Source organism: Mirounga angustirostris, unplaced genomic scaffold (assembly GCF_029215605.1).
Source record: "Mirounga angustirostris isolate CCGP_5_RB_7025 unplaced genomic scaffold, mMirAng1.0.hap1 SCAF_9, whole genome shotgun sequence".
Classification (NCBI taxonomy): Eukaryota; Metazoa; Chordata; class Mammalia; order Carnivora; family Phocidae; genus Mirounga; species Mirounga angustirostris.
In genome coordinates, this window is record NW_026991717.1 from 32,096,890 (window position 1) to 32,124,666 (window position 27,777).

The window sequence follows — 27,777 nt, forward strand, 5'->3', positions numbered from 1 at the left end:
AAGACACATGACGCAGCAGGACACACAGGGCCAAATGTTCCCCTTTATTAAGGTTCACTCAATTACCACAGACAGACATTAGCTCAGGCAGGTCAACTGCCAGTTGGACAATGGTCTGTGTCTCCTAGAAACAAGGGGGAGCAGTAGGCACCAGCAAAATGCGAAAACAGGTCACTGGCTGGCCAGACCTGAGGATTCCCAAAAGTGACCTGGGCCTTCCTCCACCACACCCAAGACAGACCATCCAGCGGAGATGAATTCATGCCCAGCCCCCACTTCTCATACTGGTTCCCTCCCTAGGAAAGTGCATAGTTGCCTGGAGATGCAGCATCCCAGGGCCTGGACAAGCTGGGTCACATACAGGTAGCAGGCCTTCCCAAGAGCAGAGCTAGGGCATGGCCATATAGGTCTGGGCCAGGAAAGAAGAGAGGCAGGTAGGACAGGAAACTGACTGCAGGTGGCATCCAACAGGAGTGAGTGCTACCACAGGCCTCTCGGAGCTACCAGACTCTATGAGAAAGGGAGCCAGAGGTCTAGGGTACGGGAAAGGAAGGGTGAAGAAAACCTAGACCTAGGGTCTCTTTTTAGGAACTAGAGGCTGTGACAACTGCTTTCTGGAGAGAAAATGGTAGAGCAGAGGGCGCCTGGGTGGCTCAGTCGTTAAGCGTCTGCCTTCGGCTCAGGTCATGATCCCAGGGTCCTGGAATCGAGTCCCACATCGGGCTCCCTGCTCGGCGGGAAGCCTGCTTCTCCCTCTCCCACTCCCCCTGCTTGTGTTCCTGCTCTTGCTATCTCTCTCTCTGTCAAATAAATAAATAAAATCTTTAAAAAAAAAAAGAAAAGAAAAGAAAATGTAGAGCAGAGAGTCAATCATACTCTGGCCCAAGTGTAAGGGACCATTAGGAAGAGAACTTTTCAGAGGACTTGGCTCTCCTTACAGGAAAATGAAGTGCCTGGAGCTCAAAGCTCAAGATGGCACCTGGAAGCCCAGTTGTTGGGTTCCAAGCTGGAGCCAGCCCAGAGTGACCAAGCAAGGTTGGCCAAAATTTTCAGGCCAAATAGCCCGGGCAGGAGAAGGGAGGATGGAAAACAGGCAGCTGCTCCTTCGGTGAGAATCCACTCCCTCCAGGCCTCAGAAAGAGCCAGGACCTCTACCAGTGACATTTTCACAATGCTTGGAACAGAACAGCCCCACAGGCCTTAAATCACTATCCTGCAAGGGAAAGCGGGTTCTGACAGGGTGAGGAAGGGCCAAAAACCAAGTCTAATAGGCAGACGGGAGTAGGTAATCTTGATTTGGGAAAAAAAAAGTCAGAGGCTTCCCCTCCCACCCCGCCTAACCTGAAATCCCATTCCAGCCATTGTGCTTATGGATAGGACTGGGCATGTGCTTCTTCCTGGGCCCTGAGTTCAAGTGCCCAGAACTGTTCTGTGACCAAAAGCAAGCTGGGGTGGGAGGAGGCAGGCTCTCCTCTTCCTGGGCCCTGCCTGCCTTCTCCTCCAATCTTCCCTCCAGGCCCAGCCCTCTGAGCCTGCCCCTGACCAGACCCAAGCAGAACAGCTATCTGCTCTCAGGAATCCAGTGGTCATTCAGAGATACCTAGTACCTGCCCAGTGGGCTTGGGCCAGTCAGATATCACTCAGGGACCAATAATTATTTACATACCCTATGCTCGAGCTATACCTTTATACCTGAAAATTACCTGGACACCACCCAGCTCTTCAGAGAAGGCAGTGGAATCAGCCCTCACAGATGGCAGATGCCACCTAGCATGGGATGGGGGTAGGCTAGCAGCTGGGGGTATGGGGAGGAACATAGGCAGAGGGATTCAAGGGGGCTCTGGGAAGAGGAGGGGAAGCAGGGCAGAAAAGAGAGGAGCCCCCCTCCCCCTGCAGGCCAAGCTCTGAGATGACGCTGCATTTCCACTCCCTGGGAGTCAGGTACCAAGGTGGGCTGTGCATCTCCAGCTGTGTGCCCTCCCACATCACACCTAAGGCTCAGCTCCTGTCTACGTCCTTGATCTGAGAATGGGCTCAGTCTCAGAAGCATATACAACTGGGACACTCAGCCTTGGGGAAGACAAAGAAAAGCCACATGGGGAAGAGAGAGACCCTGCGCAAGAAAAGAAGCCACAGGGAATCTGACACCAAGAGGAGAGGAGGGAGGGGGAGGAGGGGGAGGAAACCAGATCAGAAGGAGCAAAGGAACATCCCTGGCCTGTCCCCACCCTCCTAACTACCACACCCCCATGAGTGCTAAATACTGTTGCTTCCCAGTGAGACCAAAAGTGGAGACAGTTTCAGCTCATAACCCTGGGGAGGGGGCCAGGCTTTCTGCTATGCCTCCCCCTGGTCCATGAGGAGTCCCTGGGCCAAGGTCAGAGCGGGCACCCTGGTGAAGGGTGGGGGCTGGTTTAGTTCTAAACATACATCTAGCACCACAACAACAGAGACCTCCACTGCATACTATTCACAAGGGGACACGGACATAGCTACCATCGCACGGGACAGCTGCACGTGCAGCCCACAGCTCTCAGAGTACTGAGAGCAGAATCCAAAGGAGCAGGGGAAGGGGGAAGACGTATACATATATATATGTATATATATATATATAACTCTGATTCTTTGTACAAAGTTGGGGAGGAGAAAAGGGAGGAAGGAACCCTGCTTGGTCACCACAACAGACAATGTGGCTTGAGTCCCCGTCCCACGGACCCCCAGCCCTGCCCTCCTGGTAGGCTCGGCTGGCTCACATCTCATTGGAGTATGTGTAGTTGGGGGTGGCGGAATACTGAGTCTGCGGCTGATTCATGGCACCCTGGGCCGCCCCCATGGCTGCATTCTGGGCCGCCTGCTGCACGTGTGGGTTCTTCCATGCCCCCGTGGTCCACTCCTCCTGAGCTTTGCTGAAACTCCCCCCACTGCCCCGGTAGAATTTATGAACCTGTAGGAAGAGGAGCACAAGGAAGGATTAATCAAAGGGAAGGGCAAGCCCATCCAGGAAAGACCTGGACACCAGAGACAAGTCCCTGTAAGCGCCAGTCCTCCCTCCCACACCCGCCTGTGTACTAGGGAGCAAAGTCCGCCAAGCCATTCTAGAGTGAGTCCCTTGGAAGACCTCCGGGTCCTCCTGTAACTTGGAGGAGGGGTTGTTACAGATCGTAGCCCCTCCCGAAGCCACCTCTCAACCTTGCACATACCATGCTGAGGGCGATGAAGGAAAACACAGCCACAACCGTGAACATGATGGTGGGAATGAGCATCACCACTGCTGAGCCAACGTTTGTTCCAAAGAAGGAGATGGTAGCGATCCAGCCGCTGCAGGAAGAGGCCAGCTGTGGGACTGCTGGCATGTTGAGGGGTAACCGGGAGCCCCCCCACCACAGCCAGGAGCCATCTCATTGTCTCAGGGAGGGGCCATATCATCGGATGCAAAGAGATGAGCCACCTGGCCTGTGGCAGTGGTTCAGAAGAATTCTTTCCCATGGCTCAGGAGACAAGCTCCTCAGACATGAGGCTTCCTTCCCTTGCATTCTCTCATGATGCTTGACACCCCTGGAAACCCCCCAAAGCCACTGCGAGGTTCTCCTTCCCCTCTGCTGCTGTGCCTGTGTCTACTACCCTACCCTGAATTCTCTTGCAGGCCAAGCAGCTAACACACAGACATAAACAAAGGACACACCTAAGGTGCCACCCATGCCAGCCCTGGGTCCATCCCAGACACCCCAATCTCTTACCAGACGCCCCAGCCTGGGATGCCAACAGCCTGGATGATGCTGATGACCAGCTGGGCCATGAAGGTGAAGAAGAATGCCATGAAGCTGAAGGAGCTGTCAGTCCTGTAGCAGAGGAAATGACTCTCATCACCTGGGCAGAGGGAGAAGGCTTCCCCTGTCTTCAGGAGCCCCCAGCCCTTCCAAGTTTAAATGAGTAAGCAATGGACAGGAGACACTTAAAGGCCTTAATTGAGAGGCAAAAATGGAAGTGTTTACATGAATCTTTGCAAGTTTCCATGTGTTAGTCTTGTGTGAGCAACATTACATAGGAAGAGATCTCCTCATAAATGGACCACTCACATGCATCGTACGTGGATGGTTGGCCCCATTGGCATAGAAATAGATGGGTCAATTACGACAAGAATAAATGACCCCATTGTCAAGGGGATGGACAACCTTACTGGCACCAAGATATCCAGCTCCACCGGTACATGGATGGATATTCCCATAAAGAAAGAGACAGAAAGTCCCATTGGTATAAGAATGGAACCCTACTGGCACCAAACAGTAGCCTAACTGGCATACAGGTGGATGATCTGGTTGGCAAAGACATTTGAGGCCCCATTAGCACTGAGATGGATTCTCCATTGGCACCAAGACAGATAGCCTTGTTGGTACATGGATGAATAGGTCCATTAGCACCAAGACTGAAAATCCGTTTTACACAAGGTAGACACCCATTGGCCCCAAGACAGTTATCCCCACTCGTACATGGATGAGTGGTCCCTTGAGCACAGAGTTGGATGACATCATTAGCACATAGTGTCAGTAGTACATGGATAGATGGTCCACTTGGTACCAAATCAGCTAGCCCCACAGGTGTAAAGATAGGCAGCTCCACTGAGACAGGTGGCCCCACTGGCAAATCTGACATACAGCTGCCTAGGGAAGGCAAAACTAAGATAGGCCTCATCTCCGTTATGCCCACCCAAGGAAGTGAGAAAGGAAGTGAGGAGTGAGGAAAGAGGAAACCAAGGCTCTGACTCCCAGCTCTCTCATCCCCAGCACTGAATTCACAGGAAGCCCACCTCCTACCTGGCAGTTTGAGCTGAGAGTGAACAAGTGAAAGGGAGTTTGGGGGGTGGTCAAAAAAAAGTGAGAAAATATATAGAGAAGAAACAGGGAAGATGGGCAAAGACACAAGGTTAGGAGCTGGGGTCAGCACCAACCACTTACTTGAAGGCCTTGTAAATGGGCCGAAACCAGCAGACGTAGGAGCAGGGTGTGAAGAGGATGAGCCAGAGAAAGGCGAGGCCAAAGTTGGTGGCTCCCCCGCCTCCGATCAGCCACGCGAGACAGCCCACCAGGTTCACGGCCAGCGTGACGCTGTTCACTGCAGACCCAGGAGCACATGCACGCACAGAGACAAACACCAGACATGCACACAGACACCCAGGCCCATGCAGAGACATGTGACCACCCAGACATGGACACACACACCCATAAATCAACAGACCCACAATCAAACACATGCAAACAGCACAATGCACAGAGAGGGAGATACACACAAACATACATGAAAGCCACATTTACAGATATTCGCACCCACAACCCACATCAGTGAATACACACACACACACAGATACATGAGACACACATACATACACACACAGAAGGAGTACAGACTGTAAGAAAGAAAGCTGGGAGCTTAGACCAATTCCCCTCCCCACACCCACTCCGAGGGATCTGAGAAATCTAGAGAACAGGGAGTCCCTAGAGGAGGAACCCAGAACCTCAGTCCAGCAAGCCCCACTGAAGGGCCCCAAAGCCTCCAGGTGGTAGAAATGCTCTTCTCCTTATAAGAATGTCCTCAGCCCCTGGCCCTCCCAGACTCAGCAATCACCAAGCCCAAGGCACAAGAAACCCTTATATCTTCTCTTGCAAGGGGCACAAAAAGTGGAAAGTAAAAGGCCTTGTAGAAACTTCTCTTCAAGCCACTGTACCATCTGCCCTGCTCTTAAATGGGGCAGGAAGCAATGGCTGGGATCTCAGTCTTTATCTAATTCATTTGTTAGACAACTACCATGTCGCTTCCTCCACAAAGCCTTCCTTCACTATTGCAGCCTTATTCATGTCCCATCCCTCTGACCTCCTGCAGACCTGGGCTGCTCTCATGCATGGTTCCCCAAGTACAAATTCTAGCCCATCAACCACACTGGAAGTTCCCCAAGAGCAGAACCCGGCTCCCACCCCTCTGTGCCCACATACTCTAGTTGAACTCAGAATCACAGGATCACCAAGTCACAGCCAGCAGAAACCTCAAAGACTTGTGCTGGCACTAACACACACCCAGGGCTTCTGACATCAGGATGCTCCCTTCCTCAAACATTAGGTTGAGTCCCTTTAAGGCTCCATAAAGACCTGCTGAATAAACAAAGGCAGGAGGGCTCAATCTTGGTCTCAAACAACCAGGCATCTGGGCGTGGCTTCTGAATAGAGCCCTTAAGCATCTCAAGGGTCATATGCATTTCCTTGGGAGCAAAGCATCTGGCAGGTGCCTAGTGAGGACTTAGGAAGGTATTTATAGCCCTTAAATCCAGCTCCTGGATGAGATCTTCTCAGGCGCAGAGTTCCCAGAGCCCCAGGACAGATGGGGTGCTCCCAAGTCTGATGGGACAATGCTGTCATCTATGCAGGTACACCCATCTCAGGGCCCCTCATAACAAGGGTGAGCATTTCTTCCTCTGCGCTTCAGCTGCATTTCCTCCATCTCTGTTTATTGCCCTCCAATTTCCCAGAACTCTGGAACTCCCAGAACTGATTTTATTTGCTCTTTACATAGAACAGACATTAACCTGTTTTTATATTGGTTTATAGCTCTCCTTCCAGTCCCATCTCTCTCCAGCTCACTGGTTCTAGTGCTTCTATTGTAATTATTCTACCCCCTGTTTGGAACAGACATCTATTAACGCGGCTACTCAGTTTTTTTCCATCTCCACTTCTCTCCCTGTCCAGCTTAGATTCCATAATTCATTACATGTTTTCTAATGCTCTCCCCTGCCTCGTCTTCTGCTCACACTTCCCCTGGATGAACAGAACTCCCATCTGTACCTGAGCTGAACATTGCTAGGAAAGAAGGAGCCTATGGAAAAGCCCGGTAGGACTATCAATTCGGCCAACATCAAATGGGCCCTGTGCATGGTCCAGAAATCTTAGGGGTCACATGTCTTTGGATAGTGTCCTCACCCTCTGTCCACAAAGGTGCTCTCATTCCAATCCCACTTTCCTTCTTCAAAGCTCCCATCCCCACTTCTACATCACATTTGATGGGAAAAAACAGAAGCCATCAGAGGCAACCTCCTCATTCTCTTCCCAAAATCTATAGACCTACCTGCACCTGCCCCCATCTCTTCCTTCCCTCACGTTACATGGGGAAAGATGCCTTCTCCACTCAAAGGCCAAGCCAGGACTTGAAACAATCTGTCTACCCCCACACTCTTTCTATCACCCCATGAAGAACCTGCAAAGACAGCATCCTTTACCTCCTTCTGGGCACAAGTAATCACCTCCCCAAGTCAGCAGCTAAGTGTGAGCTGACTCAAGGCAACATCACCTGTGACAGACCCTGGCTGTGGTCACACTGCAGGTCTAAGATTCCTTGAGGCCGATACCCAGCATGGGAAAGCCAGCCTGCCCTCTGTATACTCCTAAGAGGTACCTTTGACTAGCCTGGGCACAGCCAAGTCCCATCTCTCTACGATGACACTTTCCTGCCAACCTGCCACTGACCATCAGCTACTAGGGCCTTGACACTCTGGACCTCAACATTGTAGAACATTAGAACTCTAGATTCTTACAGAAGTACAGACCACACAACACAGAACTCCTTGGAACCATAGTGATCACTAAGCAAACACCCTCTTCCTGGGTGAGGAACCTGCTGCTTGGGAAGTAGGACAACCAGCCCAGTTTGATCCCATATCTCCCAACTCCCAGTTAATGCTCTTTTCTCTGAGCAGTTTTACAAAGAAAGCAAGACAAATGTGGCTTTGAGACAAGGATTCCTCTATGAATCCAGAATCCTGAGGTCCTGGCAGCCACCAGAGGCTCCCTGGAAAACCACCCCAGTGGGAAGGGGAAGGGAGAACAAGAAAAGAGAAATGATCCAGTGGACAGAGACCCTCATCCAGATGCTCTGTGAATGGAAAGTAGAGGGCAGGGGGATGAGGGAAACTGGGGCCCAGATCGGGGGTCGGCCCATGAGAGGAGGCTGCTGGGAGATGGCCCATGCAGATACTGCAAGTGTGGCTGAGGGGCAGCCAGGCCTACAGGCCTCCCACCCCGATGCTCAGCACCTACCAGCCTTCCTCCCTCCTCCCCCAGCCCACCATAGCCCACCCCCATCACATAGCACTCACACATCCAGAGGTAGTAGAGGCGTTTGGTCATGCTGAGATGCTGGGGAGGAATGTCTGCCTCAAAGTCTTGGTAGAAACATGGCTTCAGGGGGATGAATTTGGGCAACGGTGGGAAGTTGTTCACTTTCTCTGTGGGTGAAGCATATAGCATGGCATCACCGTGAATGTTCCCCTCCCCAACAACCCAGTATGATCCTCTTGCCCTGGTTTCAGCTGCCCCCGGCCCCTGAGGTCACAGGCTGCACTGCTAACCCCACCCAGCCATCCCTGCTTCCTCAAGTCTGCTCTGAGGTTCCCAAAGTAACCAAAGGCCCTGAGGCAGTGTTGCTGTCTCTCAGAAGAAAAATAATAAATGCTGTCCAGTTCCAGGCAGATGAAGCAGGATAGGTGAGCCTGGAGACAGGGGTTCCCGTGTGCATTCCAATATTCATGTTCTCCATTTAGCCGGTGGGGTGGGGCTTGAGCTAGATAGTCTCTAAAGGTCCCTCCAGCTCTGGCATTCTGTACCTGAGCCTTTGGGAACCAACAACTCAGAAATCTGAAGGAAAGGGTCTCAGAGTATTAAAGAGCAATGGGAACAGAGGAGACAGGGATTGAGCCACCTGTGCTGCTTATCAGTCAGGTGGCCAGCAGGACCAGGGCATCAGGATGCTCAATCTCTGGTTCCCACGGTCAGAGACCTGACAGAGAGCTAGACAGTGTCAGGCGGAGGGTCTTGGATAGACAGGCCTCAGTGGGGGACCAGGGAAAGCCTGGGGACAGGAGGACAGAACAAACTTGACCTCCAAAAACTGAAGGGGATAAGGAGACTAGGAAGGGGGCCACCCACCCTCTGCTCACTTGCATGTCCTATCCAGATGGCCCTGTCCTTACCTGCCATGATGGCACGGATGGCACCAGCCGGCCCAGCGGCCTGCCCACGCCTCTTTGTCCTGACCTGGAAGGAAAGAAAAGCCCGAGCAGGATGAGGATCAGGCCCTGCGCAACCCAGACCCCCTCTCAGCCCCTGCAGCGCTGGAAGCTCCCTGGGGCAGAAACTGTTCTAACGCCCACAGTGGGATGAGCCCAGTGGAGAAAGCTCCACCGGCTACCTCCTTCCAGGACCTCCTGCCGTTTGCCTCAAGGCACAGAGTCTATCTTCAGAAAACCCTATCCAAGGGTGGGGAAGGGACCTAGGAAGGGACCCCATGAGGCAAAGGCAAGTGACAGAGAAGGCCTGAGGAGACGAGAGACCTCTGAAAGAGAACATTCTATTCCTTGACCCTGAACATGACAGACCTAGCATCAGTCACAGGCTGGCCTCCCCTCTCGCTGGCCTTTGCCTTCAGTCATTTGTTGGGGATGTGTAATGTGTCAGGCACTGGGGAGGCAGCGTAAGACAGATGTGGTTCCCGGGGCGCCCGGGTGGCTCAGTCGTTGAGCGTCTGCCTTCGGCTTGGGTTATGGTCCCAGGGTCCTGGGATCGAGCCTCACATCGGGCTCCCTGCTCTGCCGGAAGCCTGCTTCTCCCTCTCCCACTCCCCCTGCTTGTGTTCCCTCTCTCACTGTGTCTCTCTCTGTCAAATAAATAAATAAAATCTTAAAAAAAAAAAAAAAAAGACAGATGTGGTTCCTGCCCTCTGCATGAAACCTGTGCAGTGCATACTCTAAAAGGGGAGGGTGACTATCATGAAAATATGCATTATATATAGCAAGGTATTAAAAGTGAAGATGCGGGGGAGCAAAAAAAAAAAAAAATTAAAGTCAAGATAGTGTTAACCTTGAGGAAGCAGGGAGCATAAGCTGAGGTATTGGTAATGGTCTGTTCCTGGGTCTGGGAGCTGGTTACACAGTGTCAACTTTGTGCAAATTCATCAAGCATGAGATTACAATTTGTGCACTTTCTTATGTGTTATACTTCAATTAAAAGTTTGCTTTAAGGGAACCTGGGTGGCTCAGTTGGTTAAGCAACTGCCTTCGGCTCAGGTCATGATCCCAGAAAGTCCCACATCAGGCTCCCTGCTGAACAGGGAGTCTGCTTCTCCTTCTGTCCACCCCCACCCCGGCTTGGGCTCATGCACGCTCTCTCACATGCGCACCTTCTCTCTCTCTCTCTCTCTCACGCACACACAAAATAAATAAATAAAATCTTTTTTTTAAGTTTGCATTAAAAAAACAAAAACAAAACCCTCCCAGTCAAATTTCTCTGGATCCAACTAAAGATTTGGGCAGTTGTAATCTTTTATGGCCCCTTTGTGATATGAAATCAAATATAGATATAAAAACCCAACAACATCTACCACAAAAGGGAAAAAGACAGGCATGGTAGAAACCTACATGAAATGATCCCCTTACACAGCTGCATTAATTGTAGCACTGTAACACCAAAAGACTGGAAAAATCTACACATCAATTGGGGATGATGAAATAAACAGTACAGTCATACAATGGGCTGTTCTGCAGTTTTTAAAACGCTCTCTGCTGTGGAAAGATCTCCACGATTACTAGTCATTGAAAAAACTACATAGATATAGAACAGCCTAGACAATAGGCAACAAAAGACATAGAACAGTCAAAACAGTATGCTATCTTTCATAGTAAAAATTAAAAAAAGGAGAGGAGAGGAGAATAAAAATATTTTTTTCCTTTTGACCCAACAATCCTACTTCTGCGTTTTTTTTACCCACAACTAAGAAACCATAAATACATGTCATTCAACATGATACTATTTTGCAATAGCAAAATGTTGGTAGTAACCTAAATGCAACTGTTTGAATAAACTATGGTATATCATTCAATGGAGTACTATATAGATGTAAAAAAGAATGAAGAGGATCTCTATTAATTGCTGTGGAATGATTAAATGGAAAAAAAGCAAAGTACAAACAAGTATAAATACTATGCTACTTTTTATGTAAAAAAAGTGGGGGAGAAGAACCTGCATACGAATTTGCTTATGTTTGCAAAAGAAACGCAAGAAAAGTAAACCAGACACTATAAAACGGTCACCTACATGATAGAAGGGCCACAATGACTAGTGACACTTCCCTGGGTAAAGATTTACACATACTTCTGTACATATAATATCTTACATGCTCAAGAACTTACACCAGAAAGAAAAGCAAGCCCTAAAATTGAAATAAACAAAAGCAAATGACACTAACTGTGCAGGACATTGAGAACACAACCACATAGAGAAAAGAACTGGCCAAGTACCTTGATCAGAGCACTCTGTGTTCTCGTAAAAGGATATATCTCAAGGATAAAAATAACTGGAAAGAAAGCTTAACTATAAGCAGGTTTATATGGTGTGGTGATGCTGAAACTCTGTCATGTGTCCCATAGGACAGGACATAGGAGTGTACGGGTTATTGTTGGGACCTGGGTTCTCACTGTTAAAATATGGGGTGAGAATATGCAACGTGGGACAATAAGAGCCCTGCGCTGTTGGATTTGAAATGGAGGAGTCAGTACGAACCCATGGCTTAAAAAACATCTATGGCTGGTCTCAAGCCAGGACAAGGAAATACCAGGATAGCCTAGAACATCTTGTGTACCAGAAACAAGCAGGTATTCAACAAATGGACGCACGTCAAAAGGACAACAGTTTGAAAGAGCTACCACCAGCAAAATCTGAGACAATTAAGAGTTTCAAAAATATGAATGACAGTAACATATGACATCCTGAATGTTAAACAATAATCCATGATACACCAAAATGCTCTCAGGAATTTTCATTTGATGGCAGGGATCACAGGTGATTTTAATCTGCTCCTTTATCCTCCTCTGTATTTTCCTAATTCTCTATAATGAATAGACATGACTTTCTTAATAAGATGAATAATAAGTGCTATTTAAAATGTAAAAGTCAGGGGCGCCTGGGTGGCTCAGTCGTTAAGCGTCTGCCTTCAGCTCGGGTCATGATCCCAGGATCCTGGGATCGAGCCCCGCATCGGGCTCCCTGCTCTGCGGAGGCCTGTTTCTCCCTCTCCCACTCCCCCTGCTTGTGTTCCTGCTCTATCTCTGTCAAATAAATAAATAAAATCTTTTAAAAAATAAATAAATAAATAAAATAAAATAAAATGTAAAAGTCAGGGACACCTGGGTGGCTCAGTCAGTTGAGTGTCTGCCTTCAGCTCGGGTCATGATCCCAGGGTCCTGGGATCGAGTCCCACATCGGGCTCCTTGCTTGGCGGAGAGCCTGCTTCTCCCTCTACCTGTTCTCCCCGCCACTCCCCCTGCTTGTGCTCTCTGACAAAAAAACAAAATCTTAAAAAAATAATAAAAATAAAAATTGTATTTATTTTTATTTTATTAATAAAAAATAAAATGTAAAAGTCAAAAATAAGTATCATTATTTTGTGGGAAAAAATAATAATCCATGAGTTCCAAAGGAATAGTCTTATTTTTAAAAAGAGAGGGAAGAGCTCTTCTTTCTAGAAGAAAGGTAGCCATAAATGTAGGAGTGATAGAATTAAAAAATCTCCCAGTTCCACAATCACAAATGTAACTGCTGATTCAGGCAAGGATCATCAATGGCTGCCAAAACCACTGGACCAGAGACTGTGGAGAGGAGAGTCACAGTCTCAACGTACCAGTCCAAAGATGACTTGCTAACTACAAAGGGGGACAGGCACTTTTACTGTGAAGAAGGCTGGCAGATACAACCTTAACCAAGTGATCAAACTTAATATTACCGATAACGGGACAGACGTTCTGGCCTCCCACTATGATGCACCAACAAGGACGCAACATCACCTATGTAGTATTCCTGCCCCAAAATGTTTAACTTGAATTCAATCATGAGAAACAAGCAGACAAATCCAAGTTGTGGAGCATTCTAAAAACTAAACTGGCCTGGGGAGCCTGGGTGGCTGAGTCAGTTAAGCCTCCAACTCTTGATTTCGGCTCAGGTCCTGACCTCAGGGTCCTGGGATAGGGTCCTGGGATCAAGCCCCATGACAGGCTCCCCACTCAGCAGGGAGTCTGCTTGTCTTCCTCTCCCTCTGCCCCTCCCCCAGCTCATATGAGCGTGCTCTCTAAAATAAATAAATCTGTAAATAAAGAAAGAAAATGAGTTAAAAAAATGCCGACATCCAGGGGCACCTGCCTGGCTCAGTCGGTGGAGCAATTCTTAGGTTACTTAAAAAACAGTGATTGTGGCTCCCCGAGGGACAGAAGAACTGAATAGATATGGAGCAGGTGGGAGGAATAATTTTTACTATGTATCTTTATACCAGCTAATTCAAGACACCATCAATTTTAAGATAAATCATTATCTTATTTACCAAAAGAAAGAAAATACACTGCCAACTTGTAATTGTTCAGATGCCAAAAATTTTTAAGACATAGATATTAAAACATTTTCAGAAATATCAAAATGGTGATCTTAGTATCAGTGAAACTTGGAACGTCTTTCTGAATTAAAAAAAATCATGTAAATATATTACCTGTTCAAAAATACAAAAACAAACAAACAAACCAGGCAGCAGAGAATGGGCTGGCAAAGAATGGGAAGGAGCAGCCATGGAGGCAGGAGGAAAACCAGGAGAGCATGGAGTCTCCAAAGCCAGGAGTGGCCAATGGACAAACATGACAGATGCCACGGAGAGGTCTGGCATAAGAAGGGCTGAACACTGAAGTGTGTATAACACTCAATAACAACCAGTCATCTGTGACCCCGGCAAGAATTGTTCTGATGGCCATGGAGCAGGGTTGGGGGAAGGGGAGCAGGAGTAGAAGTCAAATTAGAGCTAGTTGAACATGCAAGCTGAGAGCAGGTGTAGACAGCTCTTTGAAGAAGCCTGCCTAGGAAGACAACAGAGACAGATACTACCTAGGTGGGATATGGGTCCAGGGAGGGCTACAGCTGACAGTTGTTTGTTTAAGATGGAAATAAGCTAGAGATGGGAAAGATCCAGGGAAAAGGTGCGATTACAATAGAAACAGAGGTTAACCGATGAAGTGAGCCCCTAAAAAGGGGAGAAGCACGAGGTCCAACTGAGCCACCCAGGTGCCCCCAAAATGAGATCATTTTATACATGCTGTTTTATAACCTGTTTTTTTCCACTCAACAATATCTCTTGAAAATTTTTCATACCAGTGATTCAGGTTATCTCAATATTTTTAGTGACTGGTCGACTGGATCGACACCATCAGGGCCGTGAAGCAGTCAGGTGTGTCACGGGCCAATCTGGCAATTCCGAGGGCACAGCTTCAGGAAGTGGTGGGGGTAGAGGCCAGCTGCCAAGAAATGAAAACAGGAGGGAGAGGAAGAAGGGACAAGTCTAGCAGACTCATCTTTCAAAAAAAAAAAAAATTGGATGAAATTTTAATACACACACACAGAATATCAGTGACAACACTGAAACACCATGTACCAAAGGATGAATAGTAGTCATCTCTGGATAATGAGATTGTAAGTTATTTGTTTTCTTTCCTTTTATCTTTATTTTCTAAAATTTCTACAATGGTCTCGTATCACTTTTGCAGTAGGACAAAGCAATAGGTTTAAAACAGCAGCAGCCGGAGGAGGACATAGGGTTAGAAAAGTTTATTGAGGTAGAATCCTTGAATATATATGTATATATTTAGAAATGGGAGGAAGGCATTACGGAAAACAGTGGAGAGTGAAGCTAAAATAGAGGGGAAAACAGCTGATGGGCCCCGGGACCCTGGGAGACAGGAAGGGCCAGCATCCATAGCACAGAGTAGGCACATTAGACTGGAGCCCTCTTTCCACTGCAATTTAGGAAATCGAATTCAAGAAATGGGGAAACCTGGGTGTAATTTCACTTCCCACACACCCACCCAACCCCCCCCTCCCTGGGAGTAAAGGGCTTTGGGAGAGTAGTCCACTTTGGGATACCTCTCCCACAAAATGGAATGGGGAGCTGATGGGAAGAGGGAAAGGATTTCTACAAGTGATAGAAAAACAGCTGAAGCTGGAGACCAGGCACAGACGTAGAACCAGACTGCCCTGGTATGTGATAGCCCCCAGAAACTTCTGCATTCTGAGTGTAGAATCCAGAAATGAGGGGTCTGCTGCTGGAGTGGGACACACAGGCAAAGTGGTATGGCTGTTGAGGGCACGAGCCAGAGAATGGTTAAAATCCGGCACCATGGGGTCCAGGAAGGACACAGAAAGTGTCATGCTCATGGGACAGAGGAAATGAAGGGGCCAGAGAACTAGAGGTCTCCTTGAGGTCACAAAGCAGATAAAACAGAAGTTGGACTGTGCTCAGAGGATACTAGAGTTTAAAATTTCAGAGGTAGTCACATGCCAGTGATGACCAGACTCAAATGTGGCTGGGAGAAAGGGTGGTAGAGGGAGGCAATGAAGTGAAAGACCATGGTCCAGCACTAAAATCCTCCATGAAAATAAGGAGGGACGGGGGGAGAGGGGTTGCAGGTAATAACTTAGATTGTGGAAGACTCAAAGGAGGAGACTCTAACCCTGCTCCAGCCTGACCCCCATCCTGCTCCCACGCTGTCTCCAAAAGGTGTGCCCATGGTTACAGAGAAGTCAGTGTAGCAAAGTATGGATGCCTCAGTGCAGGAGAAGCCAGAGCACAAAGCAGGGCTGCTAAGATGGAAGTTCCCCACTCTTGCTCTACCTCTGGTCCCCTTATCCCACCCCAAGCCACATCCCCAGTCCTGGAGTCCCAGAACTATGAATCATCCTCAGAAAACAGCACTCTCCTTGCATTGCTCTCACTGTCCCATGATGACTCTTCAGTACCCCTGCTGATCCTGAGCCTGGCATTCAAGGCCTTGTGTCAATCAGCTACAAACTTCCCAAACCACCACCTTTGCTTCTCTACCACCGGCTGATCTGCTTCCCACACAACCCAGTTTCATGCAGGAGATCATGTCTAGCCACCCCCTCGATTTCCAGTGCCCCTAAACCCTGTCAACTCTAAGTCCTACTATTTGCTCACATCCCACCTCTTCTGGAAAGCCTTTCCAGACAACCATGCCATACATCCCACTGCTTAAATTCTGAACCAGTTATTGGGCAGCAAGTGCTCACTCATTCTCATCCAATCTTCTCCTCACTCCCTGATGGATGAGACTTCCAGGAGGGACCCAGCACAGGGCAGGGCACAGAGCACAGTCAATCCCTGTTCTTGCTTAAGACTGGAAAACCCTCCCCAGGGGTGCGAGTGGAGCACCTGCTGCGCTCCCCCAGTCAGGCTAAGCCCACAACTTCTGTCAACCCTGCGTGTACCAAACTGCCTCCAGGCAGCCTTCAGAGATTCCAGGCTGTCAGCAGTGAAGGAAGTGCAGCCTGTAGAGGAAATGCTGTGGGGAGGGGGCAGGGACGCAGAGGGAGGAGGGAGGAAAGGAAAAGGAAGAACTGGGAGGGACACTCTAAACTAGAACAAGCAGCTTCCTCAAGGGAGGACAGTACTTAGTCCTATTATTTCGTCCCCAGAGAAAGGTGCTGGCAAAGAGCCGCCCAAGAGGGGAATCAACTTGTTCAGAGGCCCCTATCCAGAGCTCTCCTCCCAGAACCCCACTAACTCTCCACAGGGTTTGCTACACCTAAGACCCTCTTTCTGTGACCCATTCACCAGAGACACCCTCTCTCAGCTCTAGGGACTTTGCCTTCAGGCCCACCAAGTAAGCCCAGGTCAGATCTTAACTAGCAAGATTTGTAGCCCCAAGCAAAATCTCTCTTGTCCGTCATGCCCCTGCAAAAACCATCTCCCTCTTTCAGAGCCCTGCGCCTGTGCAGGTAGAACAGGCAAAGCACAGGCTGCAAAATTCTCCAGACCTCCCCTACCCCCTGGACACAGTCACATGGCTGGGTCACAGGCAGGCCTCCCCAACAGCTGTGCTGAATTCTTACCTCTTTGCCCATACCACTCCCAGGGAATGCCCGCTCTTGACTCTCCCCCATCCAAATCTCCCCTCCCCCAGGAAGTCTATTTACTGGCTCTTGCCTCCCTTTCTCCTTCTGTCCCTGGGAAAGTCTGCCAGGCCCTAGCTGATCTCCCCATCCCGCAGCTGGGGCATTACCGGTTTGAACCGCCAGAGATGGTGAATTCTCCGTAGGAGTCTCTATTTGGTTTCCCCAACCCCCAAGCCAGGAGCTCCCCGAGGCAGGGACAGGGATAGATTCCCAAACACCTCACCCCCCATCCTCATAGCCAACTCCTGCCGATATTGGAATGAGCTACATCCGGCACTCCCAACTCACCACCCCAAAACCCTAGAGGAGCCAGGCTCCGTCAAGCCAGTGCACCCATCCCCCGCCAACTAAAGGTCGGCAAACCAAGGGAGGCGATGGGGGACACAGCCTGGGTCCACCTGCAGGCACCTCTTGTGAGGAAGGACCCAAAGGAGGCCACTGTCACCCCGCCACCAGTCGCGTGCGCCATCCCCAGGAGGAGGAGGCTGGTTTCCAGGGAACACCAGGTGGGGCTGGGGGGAAGGAGGGCCCAAGGCCCAGTCTCCAGAATCCAGGGGTCTGACGTCACCCAAGACCCGGGTTCCCTCTGCGGGAGCCAGCAATGGGGATGGTGGGGGTTGGGGGGCCTGGGGGCACCTGCGACGATCTTCTCCCGCCCCAAATTGGGAAGGTCACCTCGATTCCCCACCTCTCCAGCAGCTCGGCCTGCCCCTGCATGCAAAGGTGAAGCGTAGGGGGCACAAAGCTGGAGAGTGGGTGACCACATCTCGCCCTACGCCCAGCTTCCCTGGAAAGCCCTTCTCCCGGCCTTCAGGCCCAGGACTCACCCGCCGCTGCCGCTCGGTTGCCTAAAGGCCGCCGCGCTGCGCTGCGCTTCACCCAGCGATGCGGCGCGGAGCCTGCCGCTAGCCGCTCGGGGGCGGGGGGCGGGGAGCGCGCGCGCGCTCCTCGGGCCGGCTCCTCACGCGCCCGCGCCACCCGTGCCCGCAGCAACAGTCGCTCTCGCGAGACTCCCGCGCCACCTCTAGGGCTGCTCCTCCTGCGCTCGCGAGAAGGAAGGCCTGGCCACCCCCTCACCTTACAGGAACTGTCCGAGGTGCTAAGTTCCCAGGCACGGCCCGATCAGGTGGTTGGTGGGCACGGAGAGGACAAGAGTACACAAAGAACTAGAACGTGGAGAAAAAGACCCAGAGATGGAAGCCTGGTACCAGTAGCCAGAGCCTCAGCTTCCAAATCTGTATACTGGGGAGAATAATGCCGATCCTAGGGGCTGCTGGAACCGTACCAGAAAGGAAGAGGGAGAAACAGCTTTGTGAGCAGGATACCTGATGAAGGTCCTTCAGATCCACAGGCCTGAAGTGACAGAGAGAGGATGGAGGATGGAAAATCATAGATGAAACAGAGATAAGACATAAGGAGAATGGACACAAAGATCCATGGAAAGATGGACATAGAAAGGCGAGAGGAGAGCCAGGAACATAGAGACATAGAAACATGGAGAGACAGAGAGACACGGAGAGATCAAGATTTGGAAAGAAAAAAGACATGGGAAAATAGGAGAGAGAGAGAAAACATGATGAAGTGTGAAAGAGATGAGAAATAGGGACAGGCAAGCTACACAAAGGAATAGAAAGACAGAAGTTTAGAGAGACACAGAAAAAAGAATGAAAGAGATTGTGATAGGCAGAGATGAACACCTAAAGAGAGTAGAGACCAGGGTAAATATTTAAAAACCTGGAACTAATGACAGTTAAGAGACCCACTTGGAGAGATGGGGTTGGGAGTGAAAGACAAGCTTTTATTGTGAACAGTGTTGACATTGCAAACCTCCTGTGGGATCTCAACAACCAGGGCCACCCTCTGTCCTCCCAGCCAATGGCTCCTGCCCTCCACAGTGCCCTCCACTCATACCATCCTGGGCCTGGAAGGGGGCCTCAGTGGGTGGGAGACACTGAGGGAATTCTTTGCCCAGAAAAAGGGCCCATTGTCTGGCTCTAGCCTGCTGGGAGTGGGGCTGCACTCCCACAGCTGGGATGGAAAGGGGGTGAGAGGGAAGAAAGGCAGACCAGAATTGGTGAGGGAGAGGGAAGAGAAGGAAGGGAGTCTCAGGGGTTATGGAAGGTTGAGTAGGAAGTATAATCTAGCTACCAAGCCAATCAGGAGGGGAGAATCATGTGCTACAGGGCAGGACCCTGGGTTCTGCTGTTAGTCCTGTCCCTGGTTCACTCACATGGTCACTGTTCTCTGTCCCTGCTATAATGCAAGCTTTAGCTAGTTTACAGAGCTGTGGGGAGGACCCAATAAGATGAGGAATGGGAACCTGAGGACGTTGTCAAACATGGCTCCTACAGGAGAGATGTTGGGAGTCCATGTGAGCCTTGGGAAAGGTATAGGGGTTTACATGAGCCTTTAGAAGAGGGGTATGAGGTCCACATTGAAGTTTACAAGGTATATGTCTGGGATCCACATAGAATTCACAGAAGATATCTTGTGGTTCATGTGGATCCTACAGGAGAAATGTTTGGGTTCCCATCTGATAACCTCAGATGACTTTTTCCCAGTCAGGTGAATCAGAAGGGCCTCTTATTTGTCCAACAATGAAGGCAGGAAAAGTATCCAGGTCCAAAGTCATAAGCCCATCTTTGTCCCAGTGGATTACACCTTCAGAGTATGGGTAAATGGAAAGGAACAATGTTGTCAGTGATGACAATCATTTAAAAAAACTTTTAGACAACAAGCATTTGCTGATCACCTACAATGAGAAAGAGCATAATGCAGTGGTTAAGAATATGGACCTAGACATGATCCTGGAGTCCTGGGATCGAGTCCCGCATCGGGCTCCCTGCTCGGCGGGGAGTCTGCTTCTCCCTCTGACCCTCCTCCCTCTCATGCTCTCTGCCTCTCATTCTCTCTGTCTCAAATAAATAAATAAAATCTTAAAAAAAAAAAAGAATATGGACCTAGAGGGGCGCCTGGGTGGCTCAGTCTTTAAGCGTCTGCCTTCGGCTCAGGTCATGATCCCAGGGTCCTGGGATCAAGCCCCACATTGGGCTCTCTGCTCTGCGGGAAGCCTGCTTCTCCCTCTCCCATTCCCCCTGCTTGTATTCCCTCTCTCACTGTGTCTCTCTCTGTCAAATAAATAAATAAAATCTTTAAAAAAAAAAAAAGAATATGGACCTAGAAAAAAATAATAATATGGGCCTAGAAAGCAGACTGCCTGCCTTTCCCCAGCTGTGTTAATTTGATCAAGGTACTCATTCTTACTGAACCTTAGTTTTCCACATATATAAAACAAGGGTGGTGATAACAGGACCTGTATCTAGGTTTTCTGTGACAATGAAATGAATTAACACATGTAGACACATGTAACACAAGGACAGTTCCTCTTACACAGTTAATAAGTGCTTGTTATACTGTATGCTAAGCCCTGGGAACATGTCTTTCTCATGGTTAAGGGGAGGAATGAAAAAGCCTTAGACGAACTATGCAATAATATATTTAGAGCTTCTTCTCACATGTGGAGAATGTCATATGCCACTCACCAAAGCATGTCATATGGCTAATATATGAGAGACAGAAGACATGCTCTCTCTAGAGGATGCAAGGCATGACAAACAGTGGGGATGTCTAATTGCGGGGAGGCAGCAAGTAACTGGGAGCAAGAATCCAATCACTCATAGGGCCAGCTCCAGGCTGCTTGTCTTTTCTTGCCTAGCTATGGTTGAATGAGGCATGTCCACCAAAGGGTCTCTGGGATAGTATCTATGTTACAGGCCAGTAAGCAACTGAAAATAAAAGAAGATTTTTCTAGCATTTACTAAACCCTTAACATGTCTGAGTGAGATGCTAAGCCCCATGACTATTCCATGAAGTTGTGTTATTATCCCCAATTTGTACATGAGGAAAGGGAGTTTCAAAAGGTAAAGTGCTCTGCCCAAGGAAATGAAATGGATGTATCTAAGAAATGAAAGAACCAGTATTTTTAGGTTGGGTTTCCCCAGAAGCAGACACCAGAATAAGGATGTGAGTACAAATGGTCTTTTTGAGAAATCATCTCAGGAAGCACTAGTAGAGGAGTGGAGGAAATTGAAACAAATAAATGAATGGAAACCAATTTGGGGTGCAATGATGAGCAGGTTACCACTGTGGGCAATGGTGGGGGGGGTGGAGGGCATCCTACTGGGGACCCCTGGGACAGAGTGCAGAGTGCAACACAGCTGTCCCACCAAACAAATGAGGAAACTAAGGGTTGAGAGCTGCTCCTGGCACTTTCAGACCTTCCTGTGTGCCTTCTGAGCAGAGAAAGCCCTCAGACAGAAAATCCCAGGGGCTTGCAGTAAGAAGTCATCAGAAATGGTTAAGGAAGAATGGAGAGAGCACTATGTAGTAGCATCTACTACAACCAAGATCTAAACCCAAATCCATCTGGCTTTCAAGCCACATCTCCAAGGTAACCCATTAGTCCTGTGGAAGTTTGCAATACGGAATCTCCTTTCTTAAGAAAGAAACTCCTGCTCCCCCCATCCCACCCCATGCTCCTGGTCTTGTAAGATGCCAGGTCCCTGACACTTAGCATATATGCCTGATCACATGCCTGATCATATACAATGACACACATTCTTGCCTGCGGAACCATGGCAATGTCAGAGCGGCTCATCCAGTCCACTTACTACTCAGGTGGACAACCCCGAAACTCAGAGAGTTCACCCTAGGCCTCCCCATACAGTGCCTCTCCCCTCCACACCCACTCCCTGTGTTTGTCTTCTCTCCCCAGTCAGACTGGAAACTCCACCAAGGCAACCCACAGAATGGGAGAAAGTATTGACAAATCACATATCTGATAGATGACTTGCAGGTAGAATATATGAAGAATTCACAAAACTCAATAATACAATAAAGAATAACTCACTTTTAAAATGGGCAAAGAGGGGGGACACCTGGGTGGCTCAGTCAGTTAAGCAGCTGCCTTTGGCCCGGGTCATGATCCCAGAGTCCTGGGATCGAGTCCCACAACGGGCTCCTTGCTCAGCAGGGAGCCTGCTTCTCCCTCTCTCTCCCTCTGCTTGTGCTCTGTCAAATAAATAAAATCTTAAAAAAAAAAATTATTTTTTATTTTTTATTTTTTTATTTTTTTTAAAGATTTTATTTATTTATTCATAAGAGACAGAGAGAGAGAGGCAGAGGGAGAAGCAGGCTCCCAAGGAGCAGGGAGCCTGATGCGGGACTCGATCCCAGGACCCTGGGATCATGACCTGAGCCGAAGGCAGACGCTTAACCATCTGAGCCACCCAGGCGCCCCCCCAAAAAATTTTTTTAAATGGGCAAAGGGATCCTGGCCTGGTTCAGCTGAGCTATGACGGGCATAGATGGGCAGCTCCAGGCTGAAGGTCAGGTATGGGTCTGTTCTACACTGCAGTGTCTCTCATCTGCCTTGGACCAGTTGGCTAGCCAGGTGTGTTCTTTTCATGATGACAGCAGGGGCACAAAAGGGCAAGCAAAACACCCAAGCCACCTTACAACCTAGGCTTGGAAGTGGCACAGTAGGAAGAGGTCGGCTTCTGCCCACACACCCCTGGGCCAAAACAAGTACCATGTCTGAGCCCAAGATCAAAGGGCAGGGTTCTGCATCTGCATTTAGCCACGTTACCTGGCAAAGGGTGTGGTTAGAGGAAGGAGCAAAGAATTAGGACCAAAGATTCTCAGGCACACACCTCTCTTGAGAACATCCTCAAGAGTAGAGGCATGGTCTAGGGACAAAGGGGCCTTACCTGGAGCACCCACCTCAAATTTGAGCTCACCTTTGACTAGAGATCTCCAATAAGGAAGCAGTTGACTCCGTATTAGTAATGTTTTTTAAAAGCCAATATTTGAATCACTGAATTCTACTCCAGAAACCAATATTGCCGTGTATGTTAACTGAGCATAATTAAAAAAATTTTTTTAAAGCCAAATAAATAAATAAATAAATAAAATGGGCAAAGGATCTGAATAGAAATTCCTCCAAACAAGGGGCGCCTGGCTGGGTCAATCGGTAGAACATACGACTCTTCATCTTAGAGTCGTGAGTTAAAGCCCCACATTGGGCACAGAGCTTACTTGGAAGGAAGGAAGGAAGGAAGGAAGGAAGGAAGGAAGGAAGGAAGGAAGGAAGGAAGGAAGGAAGGAAGGGGAAAAGAAAAGAAAAGGAAAGAAGGAAAATTTCTCCTAAGAAGATATATAGATGCCTGATAAGCACATGATAACATGCTCACCATCATTAGTCATCAGAGAAATGCAAATCAAACCCACAATGAAACACCATTACATATCCACTAGAATGTTTATAATCAAAAAGACATACTGGGGCACCTGAGTGGCTCAGTCGTTAAGCGTCTGCCTTCGGCTCAGGTCATGATCCCAGGGTCCTGGGATCGAGCCCCGCATCGGGCTCCCTTCTCTGCGGGAAGCCTGATTCTCCCTCTCCCGCTCCCCCTGCTTGTGTTCCCTCTCTCACTGTGTCTCTCTCTGTCAAATAAATAAATAAAATCTTAAAAAAAAAAAAAAGACAGATACTAAGTATTGATAGGGACGTGGAGAAATTGAAACCCTCATACACTGCTGATAGGATTGTAAAATAGTGTAGCCACTTTGGGAAATAGTTTGGCAGTTCTTCAAAAAGTTAAACATAAGAGTTACTGTTTGACCTAGCAAGGTATAAACCCAAGAGAAATAAAAACATAGGTTCACAAAAGAGCAAATTTGTTGCAACTTCATTCATAGTAGCTAAAAACTGGAAACAGCCATCAACAAGAGAATGGATAAACAAATTATTATATATTCATACAATATAATATGACTCAAGGAGAAAAATGAATGAGAAATGAATACATGCAACAATATAGATGAATCTAAAATACATATTAAGCAAAATAAACCAGACCAAACAAAAACAAAAACAAAACCATACTATATGATTCCACTTATATGAAGTTTAACAACAGGAAAATTAATGTGATACAAACGAGTATAGGGGTTGCTGACTGGGGGTTGGGCAGGTGGGTGGGTAGACTTACTAAAAGGGGACAGAAGAAAAATTTCTGAGGTGATAGAAATATTCTAGATCTTGTTTTGGGTGGTAGTTACAAGTTATATAAAATTATCAAAACTTATTAAACTGAAAACTTCAGATCTGTGTCCTCTATTGTTTGTAAATCATAACTCAGTATTGTTAGCTTTAAAAGATCGGGATCACTGGAACAGCTTGAGTCTAGGAAACAAGTACGGTTCCCAAACCCAGCCTCTCGCCTGTGTAACAAGCCCTGTCAGTGGCCACTCCACAGTGCTTCCCTTCTATCAGCAGTGCCTCCAGCAAACCACTTGGGGGCAGCCACGCCTGCCATGGCTAATATTTGCAAGAGCTAATTTTCCACCAGCTAGGTTGTTCTGCTGGCAGCTCATCTTCATCACCACCACCTCTCATAGCCTAGCCAGCAGCTCCGAACATGCAACACCCACTGCTTACTACTTGTTGAGTTAGAACAAAAGCGTCCATCCAAACCTGCTCCCACTACCTGCAGGCATAGCACGCCCTGGGTCCCTCAACTTCCCATCCTCTGTCCCTATCATTCCTGTCAACAGCTGGGCATTGCTCATGGTGTTCCTTTGGCTAGCTGATTCCTACTCATCCTTTGAGTGCCCACATGAGTCTCAGATCCTCTGGATACCTCCCTGGACTAGATGCCTCGGTGCCTTCCTTTCCCACCACCCTGTACTATGTTGTTAACTAGGTGTCTGTCTCCCCATCAGACTGAGTTCAGGGCCAGGGGTGAAGGAGCAGACCCACAACTGTGTTACACACCATCACCCCACTGCCAGTCTCAGGGACAAGGGACCTTGGTTGAGTAGTGTGTTTGGTAAATGTTTAACAACTGGCTCTTCGGGGGAAAAATGTACATATATATGTTTATTAGGAGTTTTACTGATATAAAGGATGTGTAACACACAACGTATACATAATAAAATATACAATACAGTTTATCGTCAATTCCATATAGCCAATTGATTCTCAAAGAATGCTTGCATCAGTTTTTCCTTTACTCTTGCCTGCATAGCCTACAGTTACAATTGATGAATGAGCATAGATAATTAAAAAATAAATAACAATAAATCAAGCTCTGTATCTGTAATGTTTGCAAATTTCTGTGATGTAAGTACTTCCACCAGGGCTGATTTCAAGCTACCAATATGATGCTGCTGAATGCTGCATCAGGCAAAGCTGTCCCACAGCACACCCTTACATAGTATTACCACCACACAGATACAAGAAGCCTAAATTAATTCAAGAGCATGAATACTAAAATGCCATAAAGTTATTAGAACGCGATGAGTTTTGAATGATGAGTTGACTATTACTTTTCTTTTAATGCAGCATACTTAATTATAAGCTGATATAATTAAATTTTTAATAATGGTTGTAGTTTAACAACCAGACTACAAAATGAAAAATTTAATAATTGGCTCTCATGGGCCAGTATGAGCTGCTTCTAGCACTAGTATTATGCTTTTCACTTTTGATTTCAAGGATCTGGCTGTTTTATTCTTTTGTTTTTATATGCAACTTACTATGAGAATAAAAACTTGGTTATGCATATTCCTCCAAAAGAATTAAATCTTTTTGGGCCAATTAAAACAATAAGTAGTGGGGCGCCTGGGTGGCTCAGATGCTTGGGTGTCTGCCTTCGGCTCAGGTCATGATCCCAGGGTCCTGGGATCGAGCCCCACATCGGGCTCCTGGCTCAGCGAGGAGCCTGCTTCTCCCTCTCCCTCTGCCTCTCTCCCTGCTCATGCTTTCTCCCTCCCTCTCTCAGTATCTCTGTGTCTCAAATGAATAAATTAAAAAAAGCTTAAAAAAAAAAAACAATAAGTAGTTATTATCATACATGTCTATCCCAGGGCACCTGGGTGGCTCAGTCGGTTAAGCTGACTCTTGATTTCGGCTCAGGTCATGATCTCATGGTTGTGAGTTCCAGCCCTGCGTTGGGCTCCATGCTCAGTGTAGAGTCTGTTTGAGATCAGATCTCAGGGCACCTGGGTGGCTCAGTCGGTTAAGCTGACTCTTGATTTCAGCTCAGGTCATGATCTCATGGTTGTGAGTTCCAGCCCTGCGTTGGGCTCCATGCTCAGTGTACAGTCTGTTTGAGATCAGATCTCTCCCTCTGTCCCTCCCCCCACTTGTACTTTGTTTCCCAAAGAATGAATGAATGAATAAATAAATAAATAAAATCTTTAACAACAACAAAAAATATCATACATGAATGTCCCTAGAACATTTTTGGTTATCACCAAACTCAGAGACTTATTGCCCTAGCATTGTCTGCCAAGGGTGCATGGGCCACTGTAACGCTTGGCTCCTTTGCAAACTTCAACCCTTCCCTGGGTCCAGGTCCTTCACCTCTTCCCAACCCTCACCTCTCTCTGGAACTGCTGATGATCAGCTCCAAAATCCCCAATTCCATAGCATGAAGAATAGTTTAGCCTCCACTTTCTACTCTCTTAAACATTTTAGTCTGAAAACGATTTTACATTTTTTAAAATTATTCATAACACCATAGAACCTTGTAAACATGAGTTATTTACCAATATTTACTATATTATAAATTAAAATATTTCTCTATAATTTCATTTAAAATAACAATAATAGGGGCACCTGGGTGGCTCAGCTGGTTAAGTGACTGACTCTTGATTTCAGCTCAGGTCATGATCTCAGGGTCGTTAGATCAAGCCCCATGTGGGGCTCCATGCTCAGTGAGGAGTCTGCTTCTCTCTCCCTCTCTCCCTGCCTCTCCCTCTGCCCCTCTCCACCTTGCTCATGCACTCTCTCTAAATAATAATAATAATAATAATAATAATAATAATAAACATAAACTCATTACATGGTAATGTAAAAAAAATCTTTATTTAAAATAATTACATTTTCCAAAACAAACACACAAAAAAGGTAGTGAGAAATGTGACATTGCTTTACAATTTTGCAGATCTCTTTAATATCTGGATTAATAGAAGACAGCTGAAGTCCCATATCTGCTTCTGAATTTATTTTTTAATTTTGGTCGGGGGGGTGGGGCAGAGGCAAAGGGAGACAGAGAATCTCAAGCAGGCTCCACATCCAGTGCTGAGCCCAACAAGGGCTCAATCTCACAACCTTAGGATCATGACCTGAACCAAAATCAAGAGTCGGACTCAACCAACTGAGCCACCCAGGTGCCCACTTCTGCATTTACTCTGTTGCAATAACACATATCATGAAACCCTTGGAAAATTCCACTGTACCTTCATGAAATAATAAGAATGAAAAAGGCAAATAATGTCTTACTATTGTTATAAAAACAATTTTGACCTCACAGCCCCCACCACCACCAAGAAAGGATCTTAGGGACCTCCGAAGATCCCTGAATCCCACTTTAAGAACCACTCACTGTTCTAGACTATGTCCTGGGAGTGGGATGCTGACTTTTCACACTCAAAGAAGCCCTTCATTCATTCATTCAACAAATACTGTGCACTGAGTATCAGACACTGTTCTTGGGTGCTGGAGATGCAGCTGGGAATAGAACAAAGTCCCTGTCCTCACGGAGGCTACATTCTAATGGGAAGAGACAGGTAGTAAACAATAAACAAATATGGTTATGTCAGGTGATAATAACTGCCATGAAGAAAAATAAAACCAGAAGAGGGAACAGAGATTGAAGGAGGAGGAGTGTTATTTTAG

The 27,777-nt window shown here is 47.7% G+C and overlaps 1 protein-coding gene across 5 annotated transcripts in view; it reads right to left on the reverse strand.

Annotated features, from left to right (window-relative positions):
- SCAMP5 (secretory carrier membrane protein 5) overlaps positions 1-27,777 on the reverse strand; it is a 40,505-nt gene that overhangs the window by 4,769 nt on the left and 7,959 nt on the right. The window contains exons 1-8 of one of the 5 annotated variants that reach the window (XM_045899688.3): positions 17,858-18,013; positions 14,214-14,356; positions 9,008-9,071; positions 8,135-8,263; positions 4,953-5,109; positions 3,738-3,839; positions 3,201-3,318; positions 2,750-2,944 (exon numbers count right to left, since the gene is read on the reverse strand). In XM_045899688.3, coding sequence (XP_045755644.1) covers positions 2,750-2,944; positions 3,201-3,318; positions 3,738-3,839; positions 4,953-5,109; positions 8,135-8,263; positions 9,008-9,014 — 708 coding nt within the window. In that variant the 5' untranslated portion in view covers positions 9,015-9,071; positions 14,214-14,356; positions 17,858-18,013. Of the gene's footprint in view, positions 1-2,749; positions 2,945-3,200; positions 3,319-3,737; positions 3,840-4,952; positions 8,102-8,134; positions 8,264-9,007; positions 9,072-14,213; positions 14,357-17,857; positions 18,014-27,777 lie in introns of those variants that run through there. The other 4 variants (XM_045899689.3, XM_064570133.1, XM_054513428.2 and 1 more) reach the window with 4 other exon arrangements.